The sequence below is a fragment of the Penaeus vannamei genome, chromosome 20, assembly GCF_042767895.1.
Source record: "Penaeus vannamei isolate JL-2024 chromosome 20, ASM4276789v1, whole genome shotgun sequence".
Classification (NCBI taxonomy): domain Eukaryota; kingdom Metazoa; phylum Arthropoda; class Malacostraca; order Decapoda; family Penaeidae; genus Penaeus; species Penaeus vannamei.
Window position 1 is genome coordinate 13,350,815 of NC_091568.1, and position 12,500 is coordinate 13,363,314.

The 12,500-nt window shown below is 35.0% G+C and overlaps 2 protein-coding genes across 8 annotated transcripts in view; one reads left to right on the forward strand and one right to left on the reverse strand.

Annotated features, from left to right (window-relative positions):
• Window positions 1-931, reverse strand: part of LOC113814219 (trans-1,2-dihydrobenzene-1,2-diol dehydrogenase-like) — a 10,435-nt gene extending 9,504 nt beyond the window's left edge. Inside the window, exon 1 of one of the 4 annotated variants that reach the window (XM_070135037.1) lies at window positions 845-931. In XM_070135037.1, coding sequence (XP_069991138.1) covers window positions 845-916 — 72 coding nt within the window. In that variant the 5' untranslated portion in view covers window positions 917-931. Of the gene's footprint in view, window positions 1-260; window positions 536-582; window positions 688-844 lie in introns of those variants that run through there. The other 3 variants (XM_070135038.1, XM_070135039.1, XM_070135041.1) reach the window with 3 other exon arrangements.
• Window positions 932-6,810: 5,879 nt separating this feature from the next.
• LOC113814220 (folate receptor gamma) overlaps window positions 6,811-12,500 on the forward strand; it is a 6,306-nt gene continuing 616 nt past the window's right edge. Inside the window, exons 1-6 of one of the 4 annotated variants that reach the window (XM_070135042.1) lie at window positions 6,855-7,015; window positions 7,141-7,208; window positions 8,377-8,550; window positions 8,713-8,910; window positions 9,221-9,466; window positions 9,704-12,500. The exon at window positions 9,704-12,500 is cut by the window's right edge and continues 616 nt beyond it. In XM_070135042.1, the coding sequence (XP_069991143.1) occupies window positions 7,182-7,208; window positions 8,377-8,550; window positions 8,713-8,910; window positions 9,221-9,466; window positions 9,704-9,895 (837 nt within the window). In that variant the 5' untranslated portion in view covers window positions 6,855-7,015; window positions 7,141-7,181 and the 3' untranslated portion in view covers window positions 9,896-12,500. Of the gene's footprint in view, window positions 7,016-7,140; window positions 7,209-8,376; window positions 8,551-8,712; window positions 8,911-9,220; window positions 9,467-9,703 lie in introns of all 4 variants that reach the window. The other 3 variants (XM_027366255.2, XM_027366254.2, XM_027366253.2) reach the window with 3 other exon arrangements.

The window sequence follows — 12,500 nt, forward strand, 5'->3', positions numbered from 1 at the left end:
TCATGAAAATATATAAGACCAATAAAGTCATCAACAACAGTATGTTTAAATTATGAGTATTCAAAGTATATCTTTACATACTGAAATGAGGAAATATAACAATCTTCAACAATAGAACTAAAATAGGAATAGTTAATTTAATTGCATATAAGTAAAACATGATGCAATCTATAACAAACAAGACATAAACAACAAAATCCTATAAATCACCAACAGATACTATACAATTTTTTTTTTATTAATGCCAGAAACCATATTACCTTTTCTTAATTACAATATATTGTGATGCTAACCTCTTCAGTGTAAATGAGCAGCCTGCCTTACAAGCACCATGCTCTCATAATATATACTCAATCAATAATCTTATCACTGACGATTATAGGAAATAACTCCTTGAAGATTATGTCCTTGATTAGTCAACACTGATGATATTAACTTCACAGAAGAATAAGGATTATCATATTACGTTTTACATATACTGTGGATTATATATACTATTTGAACAACTCGTTAATAGATCAGATTAAATCCTATATCACTGTATCCTCTGGCAAATACATAATGAGCAACCCGGAAATTCACCTCTGGCTTCGCGATCGACACCTCCTCACCTTTTGGGACCCAAACAAAATCCAACTGGACCTCCCAAAACATTTAATTATCAAGAAAAGAATGCATGCGTTGAAGAATCCAGCATAACCATGTGCAAGGAGTCTATATGTAACAATGCAGTGATCATTACGAGGGAAAATGCCAATGCGTGTGTATTCGACACACTTGCCTTTAATATAATTTTAATGCAATCAATAAAAAATATAAAATTCTTTTAAAAATTCACACGTACGTTCTCTCTGACGTGGACATAAGTGGTGAAAGCAATTACACTTTTGAGATCAAGGTTCATCATCATCATCATGGGGGCTGACGCCGACGGGGGCGCATAGCCGCATCCACCCTTCGCTTCCACCTACGAGGATCCCTCATGGCTAGACGCCAGGCAGGGACTCGGCCCATCTCTAGTTCTTCACGGCAGGTTTGGTCGATCTGCCCAAGCCATGACTTCCTCGGTCGTCCCACAGGCCTCCTCCATCCAGGGTTGTCTCGAATAGAGACGACCTGATGGGCAGGATCATCCTGAGGAAAGCGAGCCAGGTGGCCATATAGCCTGAGTTGGCGATCACGGATTGTGCAGATAACAGGGCTTGTGCCAGTCTCACGGTGCAACCGTTGGTTGGACACATGGTCCCGCCAACAGTACCCCATGATCTGGCGCAAGGACCTATTACAAAAGGCTTCAAGACGAGCCTCCAAGGCACAGGACAATGTCCAGGTTTCGCTACCGTATAGCAAAACTGGCATTATCAAGGCCTTGAAAACCCGTAGCTTGGTCCTTCTGCACAGGTACCGACATCTCCAAATACTCTTGTTGAGAGAGTTCATGACCCCTGCTGCCAGGCCAATCCGTCTGCTGACTTCATGGTCTGACAGCCCAGAGTTATGAACTACACTACCAAGGTATGTAAAGCTCTCTGTGACTTCAATGTCCTCGCCGCAAGCACGTACCGACTGAACAGGTTCTCCTAACAAGTCCCCAAATTCCTGGACCTTGGTCTTGGTGCAGGAGACCTCTAGACCCAGGGGCTTCGCTTCATTGCTAAATGCATCGAGAGCCGCCACTAGGGTTTCCAAAGACTCAGATAGAATGGCAACGTCATCAGCAAAGTCAAGGTCTGTAACCTTGATATTGCCCAGCGTTGCCCCACAATGACTTTGAACAGTAGCTCTACCCAGTATCCAGTCCATGCAAGTGTTGAAAAGAGTTGGTGCAAGGACACAGCCTTGCCTCACTCCTGAACTAACAGGAAAGAAGCTCGACAGGCCCCCACCACACTTTACAGCACTTTCAGTACCAGTATACAGGCTTGCTATTAGTCCAATGATCCTTGTTGGTATTCCTCTCAGCCTCAGGATCTCCCAAAGTGACTCCCGATGCACCGTATCGAACGCCTTCTTGAGATCGATGTAGGCTGCAAGCAGCCCACGCCCGAACTCACGACGGCGCTCTACAATGACTCGAAGCGCGAGGATACGGTCTATTGTGGACTTACCAGGAGTGAATCCGGATTGCTCCAGTCTCTGGTGCCTCAGTTGCCTCAGATCAAGGTTGTTCAGAGACTATTCACAGTTGCATGATAGTGAATAATTACGGTGAATATATTTTATGTCTCCGAGTGTATCGCGAATTTTTTCCTTTGTAATGCATGTTTGTTTGGTTGTCTTCTCCCATTTGTGAGGTCTTTGGCCTCTATTTAATGATATTCATCATTCTTGTAGCAGAAGATGACGAATCGGGGGAAATAATGCCAAGACCTATGTAATGAATTAATAATACTACAGTGAAAGGAGAGAGTTTAATATAAACCATGAAATAATTAAATACCAAATATTATGTTATGGCAGGGTATTTTCAATATCATTTCACAGCCTCACCTCCATATACTCATGTCTTAAACATGCCACGTAGCACTGGGAAGAACCGCGATACTTATTATATATATTTATTTTTTTCGCTTCTCTTTGTTATGTAGTGAATTTATTTATATAATCGCATGAATAATAATAACCTTAAGTAATTGTTGATTATAAGGATATCAATAATAAATAGGCCTACTCTTGAAAATTATATTGATTGAAGTGATAGTAATGATGATAACAATTTGATAGCAACATTGTTACTGGTATGCTAAATGAAAGAATGTTAATCACTCAACATAAATAATGCTGGTCCTACAGCCAATGCTAACAATAAGGACAATACAAGACAATCATTAATTTGATGCAGAACATGAGGTGGTTATTGATGACGTCACTGTAGATTCTTGATGATAATACCACGTTGACGTCACGCCAGTTTCAGTTGGCTTTTCCATACGTTCCGGTGATGGTCCCGATGAGAAAGAGGCACAGTTACCCATACATACGCACATATATTATTATACATACTATCATTACCATTGTTATGATCATGATTATGATTATTATTACCATTTTCATTATCAATATTGTTAACATTATTATCATTATCGTCATTATTGTTAACATCATTATCATCATTATTGTTAACATCATTCTTTATCATCATTATTGTTATCATAATCATTATCATCATTATTGTTAACATCATTATCATTATCATCATTATTGTTAACATCATTATCATTAGCATCATTATTGTTAACATCATTATCATTATTGTTTTTATCACCATTATACTTATTATTCTTAATGCATTATACTTGCTATTATTATCGTCATTATTATCCCCATCACTGCTGTTAGTACCATCCTTATTACCATTATTATTATTATATTATCATAGTTATTATTTAGTCAGTTATCATTATTATTACTTTTCACTTGAATATCTGTTAATAAGCATAGACCTCTCCATTGTCTAAATGCATAGACACAGGCCAAGAGATGGCAAGTCATGATTTCATTATTTCAGCTTTAGACATTTTTGTAAAGATTTGTTCTGTTAAGGGAAGGGTAATTTGTCGTTGTTACAGCATCTAAAGTTAGGATTGGAAGTTATTACAAGATGTCATCGATAGAATTCTTTTCAGAGTATGGGCAGTGCTATTCAAAACAATTTTCCGCATTCTTTGAGTCTCCCATTGCCAAGGATCTCTTTTGCAATAGTCCTCGGCATCTCTGCTTACTACACCGAGAGCTCCAACAACAAGAATGGTACGTGTGTTTAATTCCCACGGTTTTGTTATTTCAATTTCAGGATCTATATATTTTGGAAAAAAATTCAAAGGTTTCCGAAGAGACGGTTGTGTCAGCTGGGATCGCCATGTCAATCAGAAAGTTTTTATTCGATTCCCTCTCTCATGGACGTACGAAGGATTTTGAAGTGTGGGGGGGGGGGACGAGTTCCCTCAAAATAGCCGGGGGCTCTAGGGGCTGCTGGCTCTTTGTGGGGTCCACCTAACAAAGCCCCCGAGAGCTCCTGTATTTGAGCAGTTTTAAAGAGATGAACTCATTAATTTCTGCACTAAAATGTCATGCATCTTTATCTAGATAATACTTGACAAAATGGTTATTTAATGAAAACCTGCCTCAGTTGTAGTTGCCCACTCCGCTGCAAGAGGTCAGTGTTCTCAATGACTGGGTATTTAGGGAATTGTAGTTTACTCGTTTACGGAGAATGTCCTCGAAAGTTGAGTAATAGGGTGGGGGTGGGGGGCAAAAGTTGGGTCCCGCTCCAATCCATTCGAGAGTGGGGACGGTCGCCCCCCGGCCCCCTTTCCATACGCCTATATTATCTGTAATAAGTGTCTGGGGGCTTTGCTTGAATAGTTGTGTGTGGATTCTGTATGGATCGTAAAATCCCTAAGAATAGTAATGTTTTCGTTTCTTGGAACTGCCTCTGATTTGTGTTCGCACTTTTTTTCATGGACATCAACGCTGTACTGCAGGTGTAATTGCCAGTGAATTTACTGCCCAACTCTATCATGTCTATTTTTGTACCTGACACTAAATGGTCAGTGGTTTCCTTGGACCATTACAAAAATGACAGCTGGAGTCACTTGAGGCTTTTGCGATATTGGTTTGAAAATTTTTCTTCTTAAGACTTTGGTCCTGGATGTATCCTTAAGTTTCAACTTTGAGACTGGTGTTGCGTTGCCATTGAAAGGCATGAAATTGGTTTACAACGGCTTTGGCTACACGGGAGGGAAATATTCCGAGCAGTGGTTTCTCTTGCCATTGTGCGTTGATTTGTTTTAGCGCTTGCTTTTAGAATTTAGATGCTTGTGTTAATGGCATTACAGGGCGAAACTCTTCATTTATATTTATATCAGGTTCAGATTTATATTTAAGGGATTACTTGTGAATGGAGTATCATTTCTTGCTCCCTTCATGTTTGACTCCAAGTCGTTGGATGTGGTGAGACTCATGAAGGCCAATAGTAGTCGTTTTAAGTGACATTTCTTACTGGGTAAGATCCCTTCCTCCCTCTTTTCTAGGTAGATGAACCCTATCTACATCGGCTTTGGGGTGATGCATTTTGTTTGCCGTGAGAAGTTTTTTGAAGCTTCTAATTCTGAATGCTATCGCTGTACATGACAACTGGCTCTGGAAGACTGTTTATGGCAGTGAAGCGGGTTTGCGAATCAAGTTCGCTGCTTAAGATCAATCTGACTCGTCTTTAGTATTCATTCTTGACTTTTTAAGCAGACCTTTAATCTTTTCATCATTTTTGAAGTGTAATCTGATGTCATTTATATAAAAGGTAATTTAAATGTCATTTATTTTATACCAATAACCAGAGTCGTTAAGTCCATGCGAACGGTGAATTAGTGCTTTGCTGAAAAGAAGTGGTGATAAGCAGTCCCTATAAAAAAAAAAAAAAAAAAAAAAAAAAAAAAAAAAAAAAAAAAAAAATGCTTCGTGCGGAAATTTACTCAGATTTAAATACATTATTTTCATGCTTGAGGGTAAGGATTGTTTGCTACATGATCATCGCTTCGTACGGAAATTTTCTCAGATTTAAATATACTCTTTACATGCTTGAGGGTAAGGATTGTTTGCTACATGATCATAATATGTTTGATCTCCAAATTTCAAAGGTAGTTTTAGTTATGATGGCTGAGGGACTTTCTTAAGCTGAGTAAAATGCTTCCATGACTTCGAGTGTATACTTCGTGAGTCTATTTGAGACTTTTCTTTCGTTTAGCGGTTGTATGGGCGGCGGTTTCAAGATTGGAATTATTCCTGTTTTGATCACCCGGCACCTCGTTTGAAGAGCTTGTTCCAGCAGCAGATTTTTCGACCTCAGACTGGTACCACACTGAGGGACGCGTCTCAAGTCGAACCGCGCGACGTACTCAGATTTGCAAAGGTATCTTCGCCCGGACCTTTTCTCATGGCCGCGACGGGCGGTGCGGCATGAATCATCTGACTGAGACATCGCTGAGATTGAAGCTCGTTTTATCCTTGGCGCCAAGAGGCAGCGAAATGCGATGTACCAGTCTAGGATGATGGTCAATCAGGATTAAAGAGCTCATCCTCCCCTTATTAATTTATTCGTGAATCCACACTACAGAAATTTTCTTTAAATCGTTATTTAAAACGTTTATGTTAATTTAACTTAATTAGAGGTAGTGCGCTATCTACCCTCTGCTAACACAGGTGAGCTGACGTATTGTTGTTGTTATTATTGTTACTGTTGTTATCAGTATTATCACAAGAATATTATTATTACTATTATCATTACCAATATTATTGTTGTTATTGTTATTAACATCATCATTATTATTCTTATTAATATTTTTGTATTATCACTATCTTTATCATATCATAATAATTGTTATCACATTTACTATTATCATTACAAGTATTATTATCACTATTGTAGTAGCAGAAGTATTATTATTATCATTGTTATTATCTTTATTATAATTGTTATCACATCGGTATCTATCATTATCATAATCCATTTGCTATTATTAGTATTATTATCATTATGATTTAACATTTTCGTTGCCTTATCCTTATTCCCAATATTGAGATGGCTGCAATGCTAGGGTCGCAGATACTTAAATTTAATGTAGTTGATAAAGAATGATGGTAAAAATGTTGTAATGCAATACTTACTTATTTCTCGTTTGAAACCGTGTATCAACATTAATACTTTACCACGATTAAAAAAACTAACAAATAAATTCAATAATTGATGCAAAGTTAATGTAAGCAATAAAAATTAGAAAGTATCTGTAGGTATGTGTTTGCACCAATTAAATGATGAGAACGTAGTCGCTGCCATGTGTCCGAACGCAAATGAAAATTGTAAACAAATCCAGCTGACACATGTGACACTGCTGAGGCCGCTTCACACCGAAGAACTTCTTTGATATAGTGTAATTTTTTGTAAGGGATAGGATTTCGTTGTTGATTTGAAGTACTGACAGGATATTGTCTCTTGCGTAGACGTAGACTATTGTAAAAGGTAATAAGGGATACTAATACCAATAATGTACTGCGTTTGTACTATGTTTTATTACGTGATTATAGATATTACACATATTATTCGCCTTGGGTGTTATTTCTCAACCTTTTTTTACTTTTATTTAGGTATCCGTTAGTATTTTCGAACATCAGATCTACTTGAGAAGATGTGTAAGGAGAATGTCAGTCTAGAGGTAGTGTGATATACTTAGTACTAATAGATGCATATGTGATAAGTGAGTATTTCCTGCGTTTGCATGCCCTAAACACCGAAAGAAGAAATGCCATTTAAACATTCATGATATCAATAATTCGTTTAGAATATCTAGATATATTTTTAGGTGTATCTGGACATTTTAACATAACAGTGGCTTGCCTGAGGTAACAAAATTGACACTCTGATTTTGTGGTAGGCTATACACAAGTTTGTGTGGACTTGATCTTGAACCTAAGACTTGATTCAACTACCAATTGACTCCTGTAATACTATCTTTTGAGTTGATTTTAAACAACAAAAATAAATAAAATGTACCCAAGTGAAAAACCAATTGAATCTAAATGAAAGTCATGATAAGTTTCCGACTTAAACTGGGTCCTGATATCCCTCCTGATCAAACACTCATCTTCTGTATGATTGATTTGCTGAGGAAATTATATAGTAATGTGCCAGATTAGTGATGAACTGTATACATAGTTATGGAAAATATTATTTAAATAGATCCAAGGCACGTCTGTCTTCTATTTAGGCATACAAAGGTGAGTATACTGGTTATAGTGCAAACTGTAACCAGTATACTCACAGGGTGCCAGAAAGGTTTTTCTAGTCTTGTAACAGACTTTTTGATCCATAGACTCAAAAAAACAATTGTGTGCAATTGGATAAGGAGCGATTATTTAGTGTAGTAATGTATAATAACGCATGGAGATTGAAGATGACATGTCATTTAACATTTGATGATGATGATGATGATGATAGATTGATAGATTGATAGATTGATAGATTGATTGATTAGATTGATTGATTAGATTGATAGATTAGATTGATAGATAGATGATAGATAGATGATTGATAATAGAAGATGATTGATAATAGATGATATTATGATTGATGATTGATGATGATGATGATTGATGATGATGATGATTGATAATGATGATAATTGATATTGATGCTGATTGATAAGGATTGATAATGATGATAACCAGTGGTGATGTGGAAGAGGTGATTTTATTATACTTTAGTAGTTATTAAACAGTAAATTAATGTTTGTACTAATTGCTTTAGTGTTCAGGAATTTGAGCTTCTCTGGTATTTATAGTTTCCAGACTGAAATATCTAGCTATGATTTCTTATACCCACAGCTCATCATAAGGATGGAAAAGAATAAGCACTCCCTATTGTGTCTGCTCATAGTTCTCCAGTGTGGGATGGCCCTAGGACAGAAGACTTCAAATGTGGATGAGTTACTTAACTGGTGTTTGGATGCAAGGCACCACAAAAAGCTGCCTGGACCAGAAGGGGATCTTTTTAAACAGGTACATGAATTATGCTTAGGAATATGAAATAGATATGAAACATATTTATATATAGTTTGGCTTAAATTTATCACATGTATCATATTTTACTATACATAATGGATTTATTTTGTTTCTTATTGCATATATATACTGTATATGAAAAAATTGTGTAAATTGCAGTGTACTCCATGGAAAATGCGATCTTGTTGCACAGAGGAAGTTACAAGGAAAATTCATGAAGACAGTCTTTACAGTTTTAATTTTAATCACTGTATGCATCAGACAAAGAAGGAAATGTCACGTGAATGCCACAGACACTTTAAACAGGACCACTGCTTCTATGAATGCTCTCCAAATGTTGGTCCCTGGGTTGTGTCGGTAAGATGTTTTTTTTATTTCTGTTAATCATTTATGAAAAAATATGATTGCAAATGAAAGATTGCATTTGCAGTAAGTTGAACAATGATTGTTATTATTAAGTAACAAGTATAGGTCTTCCTTCTTTTTCTTGGCCTGTTTTAGATGATTAGATAGGGGTTGAACAACACTTAGATACAGTGAATTAAAATTCTGCATATTGCAATATTTTCCAAACTAATACACTCAGTGATAAGAAAAACAAACTCACAGCGACTTTAATTCTACAATCAACATTTCAATTTTCATGCTATTACACTCACTTGAACAGGAAAAACGATCATGGCGGAAAGAACGTTACTTCAAAGTCCCACTCTGTGCAAGTGACTGTGAAGCATGGTTCAACAGCTGTGCAGATGATTACACTTGTACAGACAATTGGTCACGGAATTTTGATTGGCTTGAGAGTTCACAGTGTACTTCGGGTACAAAGTGCAAAACCAATTTTTGTCCCAAGGGGTCAGACTGCAGGACATTCAAGGAGATTTACCTGACAGCTCAGAATTTCTGTGAAAAAGTAAGTAACTCAATATTAATTAAGATTTTGTTGATAGGCGCTTTGGTGACCACCAAATGCATATAAACCTTTGTGTAGATATTTAATGAATAAATAAATGGTTTAGTAATGGCAAAAAAAAAGTATAGTGCAATATATTGCAAATGTCTAGTTAATTGCGTATTAATTCTAGCAAAATTTCATTAAGTAATGGAAATAATGAGTGACTTTATTATCAATTATTATTATTATTTACAGGTTTGGGATGATGCATGGGAATACACAAATGACAGTAGCCCATGCATGCGATTGTGGTTTGATGGAATTAGAGGAAACCCCAATGATCTAACTGCTAAACATTATGCCTTTGCAATTGCAGGAGCAGAATCTCTCTCAGGCAGTTTGCAATTCTTAATTGCTGTGATAGTTTTAATATGGACTGTTTATTAATTGTACTGCCAGTACTCACACTGTTTGGTTTAGAATTGTAAGTGTACCATATCGAGAAGGGAATGTTATTCTGTAACATAAATCATACATTTTTTAAAGAAAATGATTCTAAAATACTTACATTTAGCGACTTACATTCTAAAAGTAACATGTTTGAAAACTAATGTTTGGGTTTCGTAATGAATTTCTAAATTAAACCTTATGACAACCCAAGAATGAAAGACATAATATTATGTTTAAGCAGTAATTGACTCAGGTATTTTTTGAACAGGTAAAAGGCACCATTCCATCCCTGTAGGCTATGTAAGATATATTACTTTGTACTTAAAATCTAAATACGTAGAATGTTGATGGTTCAGAGAGCACAATCATTTATATTTTTTTATACTAAACAATGATGTGATTATTACAGCCTTCCCTTTGCCCTGGAATTACCATAAAATCCCCTTTGCCCTGGATTTACTATAAATCAAGCTCAGTTCTTTTCTACAAGAATTTATATGCACTTTTAGTATAATCGTAATTTCATTTTCAGCTTATAAACTCTTCTTGCAAAATAAGTGGTTACCTAATATTTTTTGTGGTATGAGGTATGAAAGTGAATGAATGAGTTTTGTGTTAAACAAGTAATTAAAGTTGCAGTATTACATCTTCATCAGAATTATATGATAATTCTCATAAAGACGTAATATTAAAACATCTCTTGTGCTGAAAAGTCTTTCATTCATATTTGTACCTTTTCTAACTTTGTTAGAGTGAACTCTGTACAGTTTGTTGTGAGATTATTATTGTTTTTTTATGGTTATAAATTTAAGCACTGGGAAAGGGCACTGCCATTCTTTAAGCAAAAAGTTGGAAATGCTTGATGCATGTATGAAGTGCATGTATTTAAGATTTTTATTTAAAAGAGACTTTTTAAAGTACAATACAGAAATAATACTTTTAAATGTACTTATTGTAGTTAGAACAGTGTGAGTGAAATTAATAATATGACAGAAAAATTTGTACATTCACTATTTCAACTCAAATATTTATATTGAGAATGAATCTGGTTAATAATGGTTGTATATGACAACTTATATACTGTTGCATGTGTGTCAATCAAGTACAGGAAGGTGTGTAGTTTTATTATTTGATTTGATAGTAATCAAAACAATTTTTAATATATATGTGTGTGTATTTTGTAGAAAATTATGGGCTCAAGGTGTAATTAATGTTGAAGTTTGTATGAATATAAATACTCACAGAGAAATAATACAAGTTAATACTCAAGATGATATTAAAATGGTAGGAATGTATTGCAATCCTTTTTTGCTCTCTCTTTAATGATAAACTTGATACGCGTAATGTCCTACTGACCATGATTTACCGGTTTACGTGCTTACCTTCCAATACTGAAGGCTAACATTTGCAATCAAAAACTGGTACATGTTAGGTACAGAGCAGTTCTAAAGTCAGTCCTGAGAGGGCATCCTAGTTCGAAATGGGAGAGTTGCAGGTATGAAGCAGGGTTTACTATCCTTATTGCAAGTATATATTTGTTGATGTGATAAGGTAAGTTGTTGTTGTTCTTCTTCTTGATATTATTATTGTTATTGTTATTGTTTATTATTATTATTTTTTTGTTATTATTTTTGTTATTATTTCTTACAAATTTTATGACTATTGTTACTATTACAGGTAATTTTATTGGTATTGATATTTTGATATTATTATTTTTTTATATATTCATTTATTTATTTACTTTTCACACAAACTTTAGTTGTTGTTTTTTAGGAATAATGCATTAACAAATGCGCTATATTTGTTCACATTACGCGATAAACAACCAACATTTACACTCAAACAAGGGGTTGAATAAAGAAGATTATTGTTTGTATTTGCATAGTTATAGGTAATGCTCATGATTATGGTGTATGCTTTTTGGTTTTGGATTTGTTTGGAAAATATTGTTCCTCTGGCAGATAATATTAGAAGCAAAACATTATATTCTGATCAAATGTATACGAATATTAGTAATTGAGTTTTAAAAGTCCAGTTGGACTGCTTTTAATTTTTGCATAATTTTCTCAACATAAAGCTTAACAGTAATGCATTGTTTTTGACAGCTTATTTTACTAGGCAGCTTTTGTTATATGGGTTTTGATTATGCTTAAGGATTTTCAAAAAAGGGTTGTATTCTATGTCTTCTGATAATGCAGAAATTGTATGTAAGATACATCTAACCCATCTCAAAAAAATTCATGTTAATTATTTTTAATTTATTTTTTAATTTATCTTTCAAAATGTGTTGGTTGTAAAACTTAGGGACCATGTTGAAGAATAAAACTTTTTCAAGTTTTAAACTACTAGACACTAAAGATAAATGCCACAATAATTATTGGGTAAGGTGATAAATGGTATTTGGCTGCAAAAAAAGAAAAGAAAAGAAAAATGTGTAAGGCAAATCTCTGATATGAAATTGAGATGAAAATGAAAGTGATGCCCATTAGCAGCCTTTCTTAGTAGAAGTCAACAATAGAGCTTGATGAATAGTTTGATAAATAGAATATATATATGGATTTGGCCAGAAACTGTGTCATGGAGCTTGTATTCAGTAAAGGAC